Below are 19,271 nucleotides of genomic sequence, written 5' to 3' on the forward strand. Positions count from 1 at the left end.
CAGTCACTATGACAACATTAATATACCAAAGCCTAGTCGGAGTGTAGTCATGGGATCACCCTCTCATTGGGCCAATGCTGAGCTTGGAAAATTATTCAGTGAAGCAGGAGTTTCTGGGGCTGCAGTGTCCCAAAGCTACAGAGAGCAGCATATTCAACTCACTGCTAGTAGTAACAAGCCAGACAGTGACGTCTCTGCCATGGGCGCACCCGCGCTGCGACTGACTCTCCTCCGGTGCTCGGCCAGTGGGCAGCGGCAGGCAGCAGCATATCAGTGCATCGAGCGGGTGCCGGCGCCCACACAGATCCTGCTGCCACTTGCTCCCCCAAGCAGCAGCTGGGGCTGCCTTACAGCAGTTACGCCACTGAAGCCAGAGCATCAGTATAGCTTATATACTACAAGCCTGTTCTGGCAACCATTATTTCCCCTTATCTGTTTCTAATAACTGTAAGTACTCAGAATATTTGTCTACATTTTTGTATGCACTGTTGTTGTTTTTTTTACTTTGTACTGACAAATGTTGGTCTATATATTTTAACAATATGTATCCACCGCTTTATTCTATATTTAAATTTTATATGAAATATCATTAATCTTTTATGTCAACATTATCCATACTACAATGATCAAATTCATGTCTACAGGCTCTAAACAGGGTGTTAATGTTTACAGGTGTTTATATACAGAACAGCAACATTAAACTATAAACTAAAAAACATGGTTCTTTTTCATTCAAGTATCTGTGAATGCACTGAAGCAGAAACGGAAATGATCGTGCAGCTAAAGGGTGAACTTCGAGAAAAAGAGCTGAAACTGACAGACATTCGCCTTGAGGCGCTCAGCTCTGCACATCACCTTGACCAAATCAGAGAAGCAATGAACCGCATGCAGGTCAGTTTGGCCCATTGTCTTTAGTTGTAAATGTTTGATATACACGCATATGCAATGAATCATCCAGTTACAAGGTGAAGTATACTTTATTGCAGATCTCTCAGCAGTTTAGTCAAATTTAGCTCTGAATATGTTAATTAAAGGAATATGTACAATTGTGCAATAAAGTCTGCTCCATCTGTTTCTTGGATAAGTAAAAGTTTAAAGTCTCTTCCTCTTAAATACACAATGGCCCAGATTCAGATGTGTTTAGATTTGCAATCACTGCTCCTTCCTTGCTGTATTGTAATGCAGCAGCAGGCGTCTATTCCATGCAGATGCCTCCTGCTGTAGTAGTAATGCAGCATCAGATCACCCATGGGGATGTGCAAGCTGCCTGTCACAGAGGCCAGAAAATCTGGCCTCTGTGACAGGCAACCACAGAGATCCCTGGCCTCTTCTTTCCATAGTTGCCTACCCTCCTGCATTCTGCAGGAGACTCCCTGAAATAACAGCAATCTCCCTTTCTCCCTCATTAGTCTAGCAATCTCCCTCATGTCACCTAGCCCACATTACACTGTTACAATTTTTGGGAAAAAAGGAATGAGAGACAGATACAGTTACATTGAATCGTCAGCACCATTTCCCAGCACTTTAACAAGTATAGTAGCTCTTACTAACTGCTCTGGGGCTCATCTACATTTGGATATAAGTCATTATAAAAGAATCCTCTTAGAAGTAGCAGTACGCACCCACGCTTCTAGGGACCACGTTCACTATCTCTTTTCACAATCTCTCCATATATGGAACTAGACATGCCCCTTGGGTGGAGCATGACATGCCCCCTCAATGGGGCACTGTTCAAAACTCTACCACCACCTATAATCTCCCTGAAACTAGTTTTCAAAAGCAGGCAAGTATGCTTATTTCCCCCCTAAACAGTGGCGGCACACCTCTATTTTCACAAACGGAGACTGTTGCCGCCTTCTGCCTGCCCTCCAAATGGCAGCAGACTGTCAATCACTGACAGTCTGCTACCATCCTGCAATTAATACTTTGCGCATCAGTAAGCAACTCCAACTACATCTGAATAAATCCCGCTATATTTCCCAAGTAAAAATACTCTGCATTTTCTGAAATAAAAAGTCCAGACAGGCGCAGTTTACAGACTACAATATGACAGATGAAAATAATTTAAGAAAATCTGATTGTGTTATAAAAAAAGGATCCTTACATTTGACAGGATATCTGTCATTGCAGATCTCCACAACAATGTTTTGTTTTTCAGTTGAGCTTATGCTGGCTACTTAGCATTATACAATCTCTGTATAAATAATAGTGCTTTCTATATTGTAACATTTCATATTGTAACATGCATTTTCTGCTGTTCATTTTAAAATATTGCTGCTTCAACATAACAACATGGCTTATAGAATGAAATTGAAATCCTGAAAGCTGAGAATGACAGGCTGAAGGCTGAAACCACTACCCCAGGAAAAATGGCCCAACCTTCCTCTGAATCATCCAGTTGTACCTCATCATCCTCTTCCCGTCATTCACTTGGCCTTTCATTAAATAACCTAAATATAGCAGAAACTATAGCAACAGGTAAGCTAGAAGGAAATCTTACTTTTGCTATTTTGAATATTATAGAAAATGTGGATAACTCGTATAGATGCCAATTCTTAGTTGGAAGCAAAGCGGACAAGATCAAGTAATTAGGCCCATACGTTAGGGGAGTATCAGGGCATTTCCCTGTTCTCAAAATGCCTGGGTCTGGTGTTTCGGGGAAAACCTACGCTGATTCCTACGAAAAGATTTCCTGATGGATTATCAAACAATGTCTGCAGATTGAGTCAACGTCATATAAATGGGGAATTGGCCCTTAGATATAGGGCCAGATATATAAAGTATAGGCCCCATCACGTTGCACCCTGGCAAAATCATGCTGTAATGTGGGTAGATGTAAAATGTATAAAGATGTGAGGGCTGTCTGCAAACTGTAATCTAAAGTGCTGTGTTTAAATAAAGTTATTCTGCATGGAAATTCAGCCAGTATTTAGCCTGCATGCAGCTCCTATTGCAGTGCAACATGAGTTATCCAGATGTACAGTTTAATGCTCTTGTCTTGCTTTGCTCCCAACTTAGAATCAGGCCCATAGTTTCCTGTACACAGCACCATTAAGAATGGATTCCTATACAGAGGCAGAACTCTGGGAGGCAAGGGAGTCATTTGCCGCCAGGCTCCTGCTCCCAAGGGGGCACCTCTCCTCCTCACACTCTCTCTCTTTTAAACATAATACACATAACATACATACACACATGCAAATATATATTTATATAAGGTGATATGTGTGTGTGTTTGTGGGGAAGGGCACCAATATTTATCTTGCCTCCGGGCAACTGGGATGAACTTACGCTACTGTTCCTATATGATATTAAAATAGGCATTATGCTGCATATGTTTCTTGTTTTGATATATATATATATATATATATATATATATATATATATATATATATATATATATATATATATATATATACACATGCAAATATATATTTATATAAGGTGATATGTGTGTATGTTTGTGGGGAAGGGCACCAATATTTATCTTGCCTCCGGGCAACTGGGATGAACTTACGCTACTGTTCCTATATGATATTAAAATAGGCATTATGCTGTTTATGTTTCTTGTTTTGATATATATATATATATATATATATATATATATTCTAACTATTAAGCCTTAATGTTATTTAGTAGGTTCTACTTAATGACCATTACAACCATAGCAGTATGAAATAAATGAATGTATTTTGTATTTGTATTGCATAGAAAACCTGTAGTACTGTATATTTCAGCAAATTCTATTTCCACAGATATCTTACTAGATGATGTAAAAGATGGAACATACCACAAGGATAGCCGCAGTGTTAAAATTATTGTTTCTATTAATAAAGGATATGGACGGACTAAGGTATTGCATTCAATAGCATATTTTTTTTTTATATCAAGTATGTTTTATTATTTTAGCAGGTTACAGATTAAAAAAAAAAACAAGAAAATAACCACAATAGCAAAAAGAAAAAAGAAAGAATTTAAAATACAATAAAGTTTGCATATGCAGAAACTATATAATAATAATAATAATAATAATAATAACAGTGAGCAGAAGAACGTATCAGGTGAGGTAGAATAATACAGCAGAGAGAGGTGATCCAACACGTGCAAAAGAGCCACGTGACAGCTGTCAGATACATGGATAGGACAACTAATCCTGGCCATTATGTTCAAGAAAATATCGGGAGGCCCGCCATAGTCCCCAGACCCCCATCATATTTTGCTAGACATTTACATTTAACATACATAAATCTTTCATGGGGAAAGAATAGAGATGACTAGTGTCGTCCAAGCAAAAAAGGATAGGGGTACTCCGGCCATCCAAGTTCGGGTGATACAAACCCTAGACAGGGTAAGGAGGTTATTGACATACGGGGGAGAGACTCCTAGAGCTCCAAACCAAACAAAACGATCCAGGGATTCATTACCAGTATTCCGTGTGTGCATTTAGTCACTCCCAGAAAGAATAAACCCGGGGGAACTGCTAGAGTAGATGCCAGAAGTCAGCCACTGGTGCAGAGCACTTAGGGCATTCAGCAGAAGATGATCCACTATTACTAGGCAGTCTGCAGTCCAGTAGACTCTGTGCAAAATATACAGTTGTATTTACTGAAACCTAACATATGAAGTGGCAACTCTAGGTGAGCCCAAGATATCATCCCATTCCTCATCATCCATCACACCCAGATCCACTACCCATTTAGCACAGATGGAATCTAGGTCAGCAGCCCCAAAGAAGGAAAGGAGGGTGAAATAGAGAACAGAGACATTTTTTTGTTCAGGCATATTATGTACCAAGGCAGGAATAAGTGAGCATTACCTCCCCCTTCCTCCCCCACTGTGCAGAGAGAGCATGCTTAATCTGTACCGGTAAAAATACAGAATGATAAATGTGGAGGATAAATATTAAAAAGTATGAAGGACTCCATCTTGGTATATACGAATGGAGCCCCTCTCAACTATCTTCCTTAGGTCGTGACTCTCCATGGCTAGCCATGGCTATCCTATTGTTCTCAGCAGCAATACAATACATAGAACAATACAGTAGGGGATTAGCAGAGGAATCATATTACTCACTTAATTCTATTAAAGGGCTAGATGAGGAGGGCTCCATCTGTAGTTGACCTATGACCGAGCCGTCCTCCAAATTATACAATTCAGAGAAGTGCAAATTGTTCCATAAAGGGGAGTATGGTAGAGTTTCCCAATAGCTTTCCCGCATCATTCCACACCTTTGAGGCTTGTACTAATAAAGGAGACAGACTGGAGAACGAAGTGCATGGTAAGAGAAACTGTAAAGCCCTGCCATATCTAATAAGGCTACAGGAAGGTTCCCATACTCCCCATGAGTAACCTATTCACGTAGGTGAGCCAACTGAGAAGCCAAATAATAGAGATGCATAACTGGCAGTGCCAAGCCGCCCACAGCCTTGGTCCTACATAGTGTTTTAACAGCATGCGTGCCCGTTTTGAGCCCCAGATTTGGGAAATAAAACATTGGGATATAATCCTGAACTGAGCGACAGGGATATAAATCGTGGAATTTTGAAGAATATACAGAAATTGGGGTTGTAAAATCATTTTAATGAGATTAACCTGCCTGGTGACTGAAAGTAGAAGCTTTTGCCAGACTTTGGATCTCTGAGGAAGCCTGACCAATCGAGGGATTACATTTAAAGCTTTATACACTAATCCTTATGGGAGTGAGAAATCTGAATGCCCAGATATTTAAACTGTGTAAACCACTTCAAGGGAAAGGTGTATGTGAGTGGTTGAGGAGTCGAGGGGAGAAACGGAAATATAATTGATTTATCCCAGTTAATACAAATAACGGAGTAAAAAGTCCTTCACCAAATACAGTAGAGCTGGGAGGGAGTGTGGCATATCAGACAAATAGAGGATCATATCCTCCGCATATAGCCCTATTTTCTTTTCATGACCAGCTACCCTCAAACCCTGTATAACAGCTGAGCTTTGGATGTTACATGCCATTGGCTCTATAGCAAGTGCAAAAGGATGGGGGACAAGGGACAGCCCTGTCAGTTCCACGTCCTAGCAAGAAACTGGCAATGGTAAAACCATTAACATTAACCCTGGCTGCAGGACAGGAGTATAGTAATTGAACCCATGCAAGGAAGGTGGGGCCTAGCCCAAACCTTTTCAGCACTTCCCAGAGATACAGCCATTCCATGGAATCAAATGCGTAAGCAGCATCCAGGGAAACTATGACTATTCCCTCCCCCACTAAGTGCAAGTACATAAACAAACACCTAAGAATAAAAGCCGTGCAGCTACCTGGCATAAAAGCCAATTGCTACATTGTTAAGGCGTGTAGCCAGCAGCTTAGCCAAGATTTTAATGTCAGTAGACAGTTTATAAATGGGACGGCAGGAGTATGGGGAGAGAGGGTCCTTACCCGATTTTAGGATCAGTACTTTCAAGGCCTCAGCCTTTTAGGGGGAAAAGGAACCTACTTCAAACAGGGAATTAAAAATCATAATGAGCTTGGGAGCATCAAAATCTAAATGTGTTTTATAAAGTTCAATAGGGAGATCATCTACACCTGGAGATTTGTTATTAGGAAAGGATTTGATAAAATTGATGGGAGTCATCACTCAGTACAGGCAAAACAATCTTGTCTAGATGTGTAGTGAACACTGGAAGGGAGTACTATACCATAGACACATAAAAAGATTGAAAATGAGCATAGAAAACAGTGGCTATAGAAAAAGTATCAGCACATATCGCGCCCTCAGTATTTCGTACACTAAGCACAGTGGTGGGGGATGACTCCTCTCTGGCCAGGTATGCCATAAAACAACCAGAGCAATCACCTTGGACAGAATGATCTTGTGACCGAAATAATAACGATCTCTTGGATTTAGCTAGTAGCAAATCTTTCCAATGTTTATGGACCACCAGCCACTCCACTCGGTCAGCTGCTAAGCCACTATTCAGGTATCTCTGCTCAACAGAGCGTCCTGGTGGGGTGGCGATTACTTCCCTCCATAAAGATTGGTGGTTCAACTGTGTCTTCTAATATTATTGTCTCAATATGAAGGTATATCTGTGTCATCTGATCCAGCAGTGAGTGCGCTGACCCCTGGAACTCCACCCGCAGCCTAACCATAATCATTCCCCCAGTACATTTCACATGTCAACCTTGTGGACATTTTGACAATCAGATGTCAACATGGTGACTGCATTCCTAATAACCTGCTGGCAAAACACGGTACTTGTGTACTAGCACGGTGCCCACAATATTTGGTCGCATGACATATAATTGCATCGCATCTCATGGCATACACCCGATGCACTGCGATGCGATTTAAAATTGTATAAGCCCCCTATATGATGTTTAATTGTATAAGCACCCTAATGGGGGCTTACAACGTTAAAATGCACCCCCACGACACCCCCCCTATGATCGTGAACCCCGCTTCTGGCTCGGTGGCTCGCTGCGCTCGCCACACTATATAAGGTCAACTCCACGCCAATGTGGATAGTGGGGGTATGAAAAGGTTGTAGGATGCGTACCGCCGCCCCTCGCGGGCTCGCTGCGCTCACCGCGCTTCCGGTTGGTGTTGATAGTGGGGGTGCCGTTGGGGGTGCTTTTAACATATTAAGCACCCAACACGTTTAATTAACTTATAGGGGCCACTTTTAACATGGGAAAACCCATTAGGGTGCTTATACAATTTTAAATCGCATACCATTGTATATGCAATAGAATGGCATACAATGCCATACAATTCGATGGTATACATTTTAAAATTGTATACCATCGCATCGCATACCATCGCATGCCTTATGGTCTGCGATGCGATGGGCACCGTGCTAGTACACAAGTACCCAAAACACCACTGAAAACTGGCAAAAGTACATACAGTATGTCCAAAACTAGTGTGTATACCATTTCATCATGAGAACAGTACAAGACAAACTAATGTTCCACTAGTTTTCTACATGTGCTGTTATACAACTGGCTACAGTTTGAAAATGTGGGTTCTAGGGTTAGAATTGTTTAAGTGATAGTTTTAGTTCTGGAGTAGATCTATGATCATAACTTGCCTATGCATAACACTTTGGGCTATTGTTAAAGTTTGGTTAACTCACATAACATCAAATAACATCATATCCAGATATGACTGTTAAAGACTAAATGGCACAATTACAAAAAAATCTGATTTTTTTTTTTATTATTATTATTACAAGTTGAGTATCCCTTATCCAAATATCTGTTATCCAAATTATTCCGAAAACCATAGTTTCCAAAATGTACTTTTTTTTAAATTTTCCTAAAAACCTACTGGGTGCATCTGTAACTGAGGAATGATTTGTAACTGGCACTAAATATGTGATAGAAAGTGCTTGCTTGGCATTCAAATGTAGTACCTGAGATTGTACACAAACTTTGTTTCATGTTTTAAAACCTTGTTTCATTCACAAATAAAATATATTTGTGTGTATGTTTTATATGTTTATACAACATAAATGCAAGATACCTGAAGATACATCATTCAAATATAAAAAATTTGAAAATACGGAATAATCCATTATACAAAATGCTTCTTGTCCTGTGCATTTTGGATAAGGGATACATAATCTGTAGTAATATTATTATCAAATTAATAAAAAAGATTTTTATTATTCTTATTAATAAATTACATATTATTATTAATAATAAATGTAATATTATTATTAAATGACATATTATTAGTAAATGGCTTATTATACATAATATTATACAATTGCATATTATTATTGTTATAAAATGGCTTATTATAATTTTTAATAATAATAAATTAAATATTATTATAAAATTGCATACTATTATTGTTATGCAATGGCTTATTATTATTATTAATAATAATAATAATAATAATTACATATTCTTATAAAATTGCATATTATTATTATTATTATTATTATTAATAATAATAATAAATTACATATTCTTATAAAATTACATATTATTATTATTATTAATAATAATAATAATAATAAATTACATATTCTTATACAATTGCATATTATTATTATTATTATGATTATTATTATTCATTTTTTAAATGGCATTTTATAATGTCATGTAGAATATCTGCTGGCAATACGTGGCTATGAAAAGCTGACACCTAGTTAACATACTTCTATGCCTTAACATTATATTATTTCAAGAATGAGATTACCCATGTGTGTGTGCATGTCATTGTTTATTTCTGTTAAGTGATTTTGTAGTTATTTAAAATGTGTATATATATATTTTTTACACTTTTCTGTAGGATGCAAAATGTCATCAATATTTAATAGGATCTATCGGTGTCAGTGGAAAGACCAAATGGGACGTTCTCGATGCAGTTATTAGGCGTCTGTTTAAGGTAAATATATATCTATTCTACTTGGCAGTTTGTTGCATGTGAACAAAAGAGGGCTTTATTTCATACACAAATATGGATTGTTTATGATGAAATAACCAGTAATGTTCTTGAACTTGAACCCTGCACTGCTTTAGTTATAATGCAGAGGCTTCCACTGTGTTTTTGTGGTTGTAATAAGCAAACCAACTTACAGCTGAATAATAGCTGTGACTTGTAATAAATTGTGCAGCTCATAATGAAGTGCCTACAACGAAGTGTATTGTAGCTAATAAACTTACTTGAAAATAATACCATAGGCATGCAGGTGAAATGAGCTTTTGTGAAATATACAGTTTGAAATGGAATCTCATAAATCACAATTCAAAGTGGAAAAAGAAAAAAAAAAGTCACACATTTAACCCTTTGAGTGCCAAGTGAATTTGTCAAAATAGGTGGGAAAATTGCCAAGCAACATTTTTCTTCATTATAATGACCTGTAATGTTTACCTTTATATACTGTAGGAAATATAATCTTTTTTTTTCCCCCACAACATTTTTTATTAAAATTTCAATAACAAATGTGCGCAATGCTGGAATTTTTAGCAGATATTTTGCGCTTCTCACACAGAGATGTTGGCACTGAAAGGGTTAATATACATTAAAATATTTACAATACAAACATAACAGTTACACATTAGACTAGACAAACGTAAAATTTTTTACCAAACAATTAAATGAGAATTGGGTACACCTCACTGCAGGTGATGTCAAATCAAGTCATTCACTAATTGTTTTAATTGCAGTCTAACAATTTTTCCAGTCTTGATACCACACAAGATAAATCATATTTTTCTTCAACTGCTATAAAGATTATTTCCTGAGGAATTATCTACAGTATAACAAACATTCTACAAATTTGAGGAATTTATGTAGATGTCAACTCTAGGACAAGGTTTGATCCTATGACAATAGAAAACTATGGGGCTTTCTGAGCAGAGGCCACACAAAGGGATATGGACCACACCAAGGTATCACCTTTCCAGGGGATGATACCAAATGCAGGCTCCTATGCAGTGACTGGGAGTCTCCAAAGGCACACAACATACCCGTGCAAGGAAAAACGTGGGGCGCTCAAGGGTGAATAAGGAATAACAATTTATTAAAACTCACAAATACAACAATACATAAAGAAATAAATTGATACACTAAAAGTAAGATATAATTGCAAACACAATCATTGACTGTCACTGAATATTTTGACACACATTGGGCCCAGTGTAATCTGTTAATGCAAAATATCTTCAATTAATATAGGTGGATCCTGATTTTTTGACAGGACCAACTTGGTAAAAAGTCCTTAATATGACTGAGGATCATCCGATTTTGTGATAGGTGTACACACTGACAGATCCAATCTGTCTTGCAAGCCGTATCTGCGAATATTGCTGTATGAGATCCAATTAGGTTAATATTGCAAGTTTTCTTTATGGGGAACAGTCAAAGTGCCAATTGGCGCAATCCATACAACAGAGTGGTGGATGTTTCTTACCACTTAGTGAGGCTCACAGTAGTCGGTCTGTGTGAGTGAAGCCTCAGCGTCCGCTCCATCCCGCTGCCTCATCTGACCCTCTGCTTCGAAGTAAGCTGTGTGGGTTGCTCTATATGAGCCGTCTCCCGTGCAAGGTATGAGAGTTCTCTCCACACTCCATGCGGCGCTCTGCCACAGCGTCCGCCGGGTGTCTGGATGTTGTAATCGGGGAGAGGTTTCCAAGGAGATCTGGCTCTGGCGGTGTGGTGGTTCTCAAGCGGGTGTCGGAGGTATCCTTGGGTTATTAACTCGTTTCGCCGCACTCTGGGCGGCTTTTTCAAACCAAGAGTGAGGTCCCTTCAGGTAAACCGGCTTTAAGTGCTGATCTAATTAGTTTACACAGGTGCTTTGTATTCAGTATTTGACTCATGTGTTTCCGTATCCCTGTGTGTAGGGATTGCTCTCACTTAAAGGGGCTTTGTGGAATTCATCATTCACATCGCTTTGGTAATATGTAGCTCTCTCCATTAGGTATAAATTGGGACTGTATTATTGCCAAGACCCATTTTGATCTATGTGTGTTACACAGTTTTTTATATATAAAAAAATATTTTCACAACCATTGTATCTAATATTTATCGCTTTACCAGTTTCTTGGATAGATGAAATAAAAATATATAAAAAGAATTTATACTAATATAATAAAATAATAATAACAACAGATGTTAAAAATATATATACCATCTAGTAATAATGAGGTGTAATTGTAATATTATATAAACAATTACACATAAAAAGCATGTGCACTTTTTATCCACGGGATAGCATTGCATATATATGCGCGGATATGATGACTCAGAATGTCAGCATTAAGAGCCAGAACGCCAGATAAATCATGTTTTTCTTCAACTGCTATAAAGATTATTTCCTGAGGAATTATCTACAGTATAACAAACATTCTACAAATTTGAGGAATTTATGTAGATGTCAACTCTAGGACAAGGTTTGATCCTATGACAATAGAAAACTATGGGGCATTCTGAGCAGAGGCCACACAAAGGGATATGGACCACACCAAGGTATCACCTTTCCAGGGGATGATACCAAATGCAGGCTCCTATGCAGTGACTGGGAGTCTCCAAAGGCACACAACATACCTGTCAATGCTAAGCACACCACTGGAGTGATGTAACAGGGGGTTTCTGTTAAGCCATGCTCCCTCACTTTGAGGCCACACCCTTGTATTTAATTAAACTTGTTGTTTCAAACAAGGTCACACCCTATCCGCGTTAGGCCACACCACTTTCAGTTGCAGCAGCCTTCTACACATACTGGGGAACTATTTAATGGAGCAGGTGTCACAGACCCTGGTCTGCCTCTAATTACTGACTACTATGCATCTGAGACAAACCATGTTACAATGTAAGTGGTACAGTACAAATACATATATTTTTTTATGCATGCAGGGCAAATAATGCCTGCTTGTGCATGTAGCAAACAAATACTGGACGGCTTTATTTTATTTTCTGCAAATTTTAAATCCCCCCACTTACAGTGCACCATTGCTTTGCTCCCAACACTGACTTGACCCCAATCTGTAAATGTAGTATGTACCAATAACCATATGTGCTATCACCATCAATGTTTGTCATCGATAGTCAACTGGTGACTTGTCATGAATGACCGTTGATGGTTTTACCCGCCAATGGTCATCCCAGCTCTTTCACTCCCTGGCCAGTGGACCAAGGAGAACCTGAGGTGGGCTTTTTTTGGTGTTTCGGGGGCAGTGCTTTTGTCCATGTCATTACATAACTGAGGGTTGGGGATAATAAGTTGTCCGTGTACCATTAATGTCAGAGAACAGATTTACCAATGTTGCACATTGATCAGTTTAAGCTGTCAACATAGTTTTGCTGCTTATATGTGTTTTACTAATACAGGTAAGATGCAAACTTTGAGTGATAAAAATACTCCTTTCTGGCTGAGACGCACAGGAACTGGTGCAAATAGAGGGGCTATTTGGCATGAATGAAGCTACAGTTAGGTCACATCTGTACCTGGAATCACTTAATTCATTAATTCATATAAAGTGACTCCCAAGTTTATTAAGTAGATTTAATAAATCTTGTCACAAGTTTAGACTCTACTTAAACCAGGTCTGTTACTGTGTGACAACTACTATACAGTATGTGCAGGGGGTGCAGCTGCTATGCCGCCTATAGCTGAGGTGGGGCACCTTCAATTTTCAAAGTTACATTTTAGATACATTTTTAAGTATTGGGTGGTACTTAGGAGCAAAAACAAACCTTTGCTATGTGACGGGTATCACGGGTTTGAGCGATTTCTCAGTGACAGAAGCTGAGTGCTTCAATATAACATTACATGCAGCACCTGGCTAGTGTCACAGTGTAGGAGCTAGCAATGCAGACTGACTGTTCACTAAGTGCAGTCCAGTATCTGTGGACCCCGCAGTGAAGAATAGGGGGATTTTGCCCATGATGCCATGCCCCTACCTGTGATGCCCCACCATGTTCAAATTTTCCAATTTGCAGTGTGCAGGCAACTGAGGAAGTTCAACAACCCACAGAAGCTTCTTCTGCTCTGCTACTCCTCAATTGTGGAGTCTGTACTTTGCTCCTCAATACTGGTCTGGTACAGCTCTGCCAGTGAGAGAGACAAATGCAGACTCTAAAAGGTAGTCAGAACTGTGGAGAAGATAATCGGGACGGACCTTCCCTCTGTCCAGAGCAAAAAAGCGGGCAACGAAGATAGTCAAGGACCAACTACATCCTGGCCATGGCTTGTTTAACCTGCTGCCATCAGGCAGACGCTACAGGGCTATTCCCACCAGGTCCACCAAAAGCCTAGAAGTTTTTTCCCTCAAGCGGTTCACCTGTCGCCCGCACGGCTGCAAATGCATGTTTTGCATAAACATCCATTTGCAGCCTAGGGGGCAAGGACCACATCATTTGATGGTCACCAACCATCGAATGATGTGGAACAAGCACACAAAACTAAGTCACTCTAAGGTGTCATAGCTTTGCATGTACCCAGTGTGAGGACAGGGTGAGTGATATCCAGTGATGTCAGCTGCCCGCCGCGTCACTGCCTCACTTTCATGGGAACTCCTAGCGTATTCATGGGAACACCCATGAAATGCTGGACGTTCTCATTAGTATGTCCATCTGCTGCCAACATACTTCACCCGCCAGCACTGGTGGGTGCGAATGGGATGGCGAACTTGCAGTTCGCAGTGCTCGTTAGCACCCGGTGTCTGCACATGTGCAAAAATGCGCATGCGTAAACCCCAAACATTGCTCCCCTGTGCGACCTCGCGGGGGAGCGAAGGGACCTGAATAAGGTCCAGAAGATTAGCATAATATTGGGGAAACTGCAGAATAAATATCTATGACGTACTGCTGGTAGGGACAGCTATCTACTGAGTTTCCATGCAAATGAAAGCAAATTAGAGCCACTTAACACAGTTCATCACTGCTCTTTTAAACCACTACACCCAATTGAAATGAATACTTAGATGTTCATTATCTTCATGGATTAATATCAGACTGTGCAAATAAAATAAAATCATATAATTGCTGCCTACATTAGTCGTAAATGTAAGAAGTGCCCAATTAAAAGAGTTCATGTGTTGATACATCTGTGCTCTGGCTGGTATAATTGTATTTTAGTAATAGAATGATTTCTGAATGGGATGTAAATGTTGAAATAATAATAATTAGAACTCGCTATAAAGCAGTTATTGAATAAATTAAAAAACATGGCCATAGCTAAAAGCACTTGGATGATGGGGATTGACTATACAACATTTCGCTTTAGCAATAGGTCAATAAATAAAAAAAATGACATTTTCCAAAGTACTGTACATTTGTTATTAACTGCTTCAGCTTATTTATGTTTTATTCCCTCCTTTTTCATCATATTTAAAAGAACAATGACTTGAAATATATTTGGCCACCTCCCTGAAGAATTTCAGTCTGTTATTTTTATCATTTACAATGTATTTGTTCTGTAATATGAGTCTTTAGACGCACACCTTGCACCCATTAGAGATTACACTGTATCTGGCAGTACTGAGATGGTGCAGTATTCCTCACAAGACTGCTCACCCTGAGTCATGTAAATCATGCACAGAGAGCAAGGTTCTCTGGTACTTGTGTATTATCACGGCGCCCAGTACTCCATTTGCGTAGAGGGCGATTCACGGTTATTATTATTATATTTATATGGCATGCGATATATTATATGGCATGCGATGCGATGTGATGCGATTTTCATAACTAATGTATTCACTGCTCTGTGTCAGTGAATTCATTAAAAAAATAGGATGTGATAAAAAATTGCATCGCATTGCATCGAATGCCATTATTGTATGGCATGCGATCCGATTAAATATCGGTCTTGATGGAACCTAGAATAATGCCATTTAATGGTAAAATGACATATAATGGCGACCGGTGGCGTGGCGACCGGTGGCGGTATGCGTCCGATCTACCTTTTCATACCCCCACTATCCACGTCGGCGTGGAGTTGATTTTATGTAGTGTGGTGAGCAGGGACGTGTAATACATGTAACACGCTCGCCACGCTTCGGGCTCGGTGACTTGCTTCGCTCGCCACACTATATAAAATCAACTGCACGCCGACGTGGATAGTGGGGGGTATGAAAAGGTCGGTCGGACGCATACCGCCGCCCCTCGTGGGGCAAGCTGCGCTCCCCACGCTTCGGGATCAAGTCGATACTGGGGGGGCCTTAGTAAATGACATTATATGTCATTGTATGCTATAGTACATTAAATGCCAATATAAGCGTCAAAATCGCATGCCATACCATAAAGGCATGCGATGCAATGCGATGCGATTTCACTACGTTTGCATACGTAGTAAAATCGGGTGCCGTGCTAATACACAAGTCCCGGCTCTCTTACTGCAACAGGTTTTGAATGTGCTTGAGGTGAGGATTCAGAATGTGCGTCTCAAGGACATTGGTTTTCTTCTACTTCAATATAGCTCTTGCTTGTGCTTTAGATCATTGTCCTGTACTAACTTTTGTCCTTAATGTGCACCAAAATCCTCCTACCTGATCTTAACCTGATTGCTAGTCTCTATTGGCTGAAATAGATTTTTGTTGCATATTGCAATATGGTGAAAACTGTTTTTGATGAAACAGTGTAATAAATACATTGTATGTACACATACTGTAACCAATTGGTTTATTTTCCCTACTTTATATTTTTAAGGCAACTGTTCTATTGTAATCAGTATTATTAGAAAGTATCCTCTGTTCTTCACTTGAAATCACTTCGAAAACCTTCATTAGTTTCCTGTAAAAAAAAAATTTTAATATATAATTTAGATACACAGGCATAGGCGTGCGCAGCCCATTTTCTTAGGGGGTGCACCATTGGAGTGGCGTGTCCATCACCGCCTACTGGGCGTGTTCACCATTGCCTATTATTACACATAATGCCATACACTGTAATGCCCATTAGACATAATGCCACACACAATAATGCCCATCACACATGCCACACACAGTAATGCCCATTCCACACAATGCCACCTAAGATGCCAAACACCATAATGCCCATCACACAGTTATGCCCATTCCACATTATGTCAGGACTTGACAAATCTTCGCATAATAGGGATGGTGCGCGCCAAAAATTTACACCGTAATGCATATTACATGTCACACAGCCATTACATAGTATACCACATTCCATAATGCCCATTACACGTAATGCCACACACTGTAATTTTTATGAGCTTCCCATCCATTCTGAGACTGTAGGCAAGTAGGACACACAGTATACATACACACAGTTGATACACACACACACACAGTATACATACACACAGCCAACACATACACACACATAGTATTCATACAAACAGCCAACACATACACACTCATAGTATACACACACAGAGTCCCCCCTGCACATAGTATACATATACACAGCCCCGTATGCACACACATATATATACATACAGAGCCCCCACACACATAGTATACATATACACAGCCCCCTACCGTATGCTCACACATTATTATATATATATATATATATATATATATATATATATATATATATATATATATATACACACATACACACAGCCCCTCTATACACACACACACACACACACACACATATTATACATACAGGCACAGCATACACACACACACACACACACACACACACACACACACACAGATGTACTGTAGTATACACAGAGCCCCCCCCCCCCACACACAGCATACATAAACACAGCTCCTCTATGCACACACACACACATGCAGTATACATACAAAAAGCGGATACATACACACACACCTTTTTGACATAACAATAAAAAGCAGGCAGGATCATTAAAGACAAATATAAAAATAACTTTTCATACCCCCCCCCCCCATAAAACAAAGCCATAGACTGCCCAGATAATATACAAAAACCCCTGTTCCAGCACCTCCCGAGCCCCAATAAGTAGAGCAGACCCAGGGGCAAACGCAGGATTTTCAGAAGGGGGTTTCCAGAGAGGGGTGGAGCAAAGCACGGAGATGGACACTTAGGTGACCCAGTATATGCCTTGTCAGTTAAAGTATTATAGATAGACCAAATGTATAATAATATATATATATATATATATATATATATATATATACATATATGTAATAATATATATATATATATATATATGTACATACATACATAACAGCAGTGTAGACCCCTGGGCATAGCAATGTATTGGGGCCCCTACCTATCCTCCAGTGGTAGGGGTGGGGGGTGCTATGAGCGGAAGCTTTGATGTCCCGCGGGTGGTATTATATCAACCGCTCAGCATGTAGGGCCTGGATCAGTAATTTCCACTAATTACCCCTTTACTGCACAGATGGTGGGAGATGAGGTGGGAGAAGGGGGCATTGGGTTGAATGAAGGGGCCCTGGTACATAACTTCCAGGGTGGTAGAGGATGTTTAATATGCAGAGGAGGGGTGTATAGTGGAGTGGGCTTATTATTCATAATTTTCTGGTGGGAAGACAGCTTGCTTGACTGCAGATATCTCCAGTTCCCGGAAATAGAATTCTAAGATTTTAATGGAATTAAAAACTAGAGAATCCCACCTACCAAATGGTATTAGGGACTAGGGGATCAGAGTTCAGGAGGCAGAGCAATCTGCCAACGAGTATATAAAACTACACATCAGGTGTGTGGAGCTGGAGCAGTAACCAGCTGCTGGAAGGCTGATATCTCTGGTTCTGGGCAAAGTAGAGACATGCTACTAATGTCCATCAAAGGGGGAGTGTCCCAGCTTTTGGAATATATCCTCAGAAAAACTCTAAGTCAGAAAGAAACTGAAATATCTGACTGGGAAAAGCAATTAACAGGCTTGGATGGGGACCACTGCTTTGAAGTCAGATATCTCTGGTTCTCCAGGGCCGATTTTTAAAATTCTTGTACCCATGGAAAGAGGGGACACCCAGCTTTCAGCCGAGGGCCCTAAGATTCTTTGGGGGGTTTCTGGGTACTCAGAAACCCCCCCTGCGTGCGCTACTGAGACCTGCAGCAAATTTCAATCAGCAGGCAGGAAGTCTTCACTTCTCAGTCCCTCCTCACCCAGGCAGGGAAGCTGTGCACGTCAGCTCCCCCTAGAGGCAGCCAGGGGCCTCACTAGATACAGATAGTACTGTAGTATCTTGCTGCAGCAGCCTCTGCCACATCTGTCACACACTGCAGCCGAGCTTGCTCAGCTGCCCCTGATGTCGGCTCTGGCTACAATTGTGAGGGGGGGTGCCCGTCATTAGGAGGTACCTGTGCACCCCTGGCACCCCCTGTGTGCACCCCTATGTACACAGGGTCTGAAATCCACTTGTAAAAGTAGTTGTCATCACTATCCGAGCACAGGTGCATTAGCCCGGTAACAGGAGCACGAGATTGAGCAGTAGTCAGCACTTCCACCTACAAGGTTCCATAGATTGTATAGTCACATTAGAAAATAACAAAACAATAATTTGTTCAAGTCATTGACAGCGGAAGAGAATTGACAACCTGATTTATCTAATCAAAACGTGATTCAATTCGGAAGCTTTATAATTTTGTGGTTGGTAGATGTGCCAAAATGTAGCTGGTCCAAATAAAGATACTGCAAGATTCTTGTCTTTTCTAATCGTGTGCATTTGTATGGTATGGAATTTGTATTGGGGACTGATTACTTTCATTTGTGTATAATTTATATTAACTTGTAATGAAGATTCCAAATTATATGCCTTTATGTCGCAATTTCAAGTCACCCTAATGTAATTGATTAAACTCTTAACATAGATACATCTTTTATTTGCTTTTCATCAGGGTATTTTTTCATTACAGGTT

At 39.9% G+C, this 19,271-nt stretch overlaps 1 protein-coding gene across 18 annotated transcripts in view; it reads left to right on the forward strand.

Moving 5' to 3' along the window:
* NAV3 (neuron navigator 3) overlaps window positions 1–19,271 on the forward strand; it is a 582,637-nt gene that overhangs the window by 534,758 nt on the left and 28,608 nt on the right. For all 18 annotated transcript variants that reach the window (XM_083182606.1, XM_083182597.1, XM_083182601.1 and 15 more), the window contains 4 exons: window positions 738–891; window positions 2,304–2,478; window positions 3,753–3,850; window positions 9,276–9,371. In XM_083182606.1, the coding sequence (XP_083038732.1) occupies window positions 738–891; window positions 2,304–2,478; window positions 3,753–3,850; window positions 9,276–9,371 (523 nt within the window). The remainder of the gene's footprint in view (window positions 1–737; window positions 892–2,303; window positions 2,479–3,752; window positions 3,851–9,275; window positions 9,372–19,271) is intronic.

This window comes from Crinia signifera, chromosome 4 (genome assembly GCF_055691185.1).
Source record: "Crinia signifera chromosome 4, ASM5569118v1, whole genome shotgun sequence".
Taxonomy (NCBI): domain Eukaryota; kingdom Metazoa; phylum Chordata; class Amphibia; order Anura; family Myobatrachidae; genus Crinia; species Crinia signifera.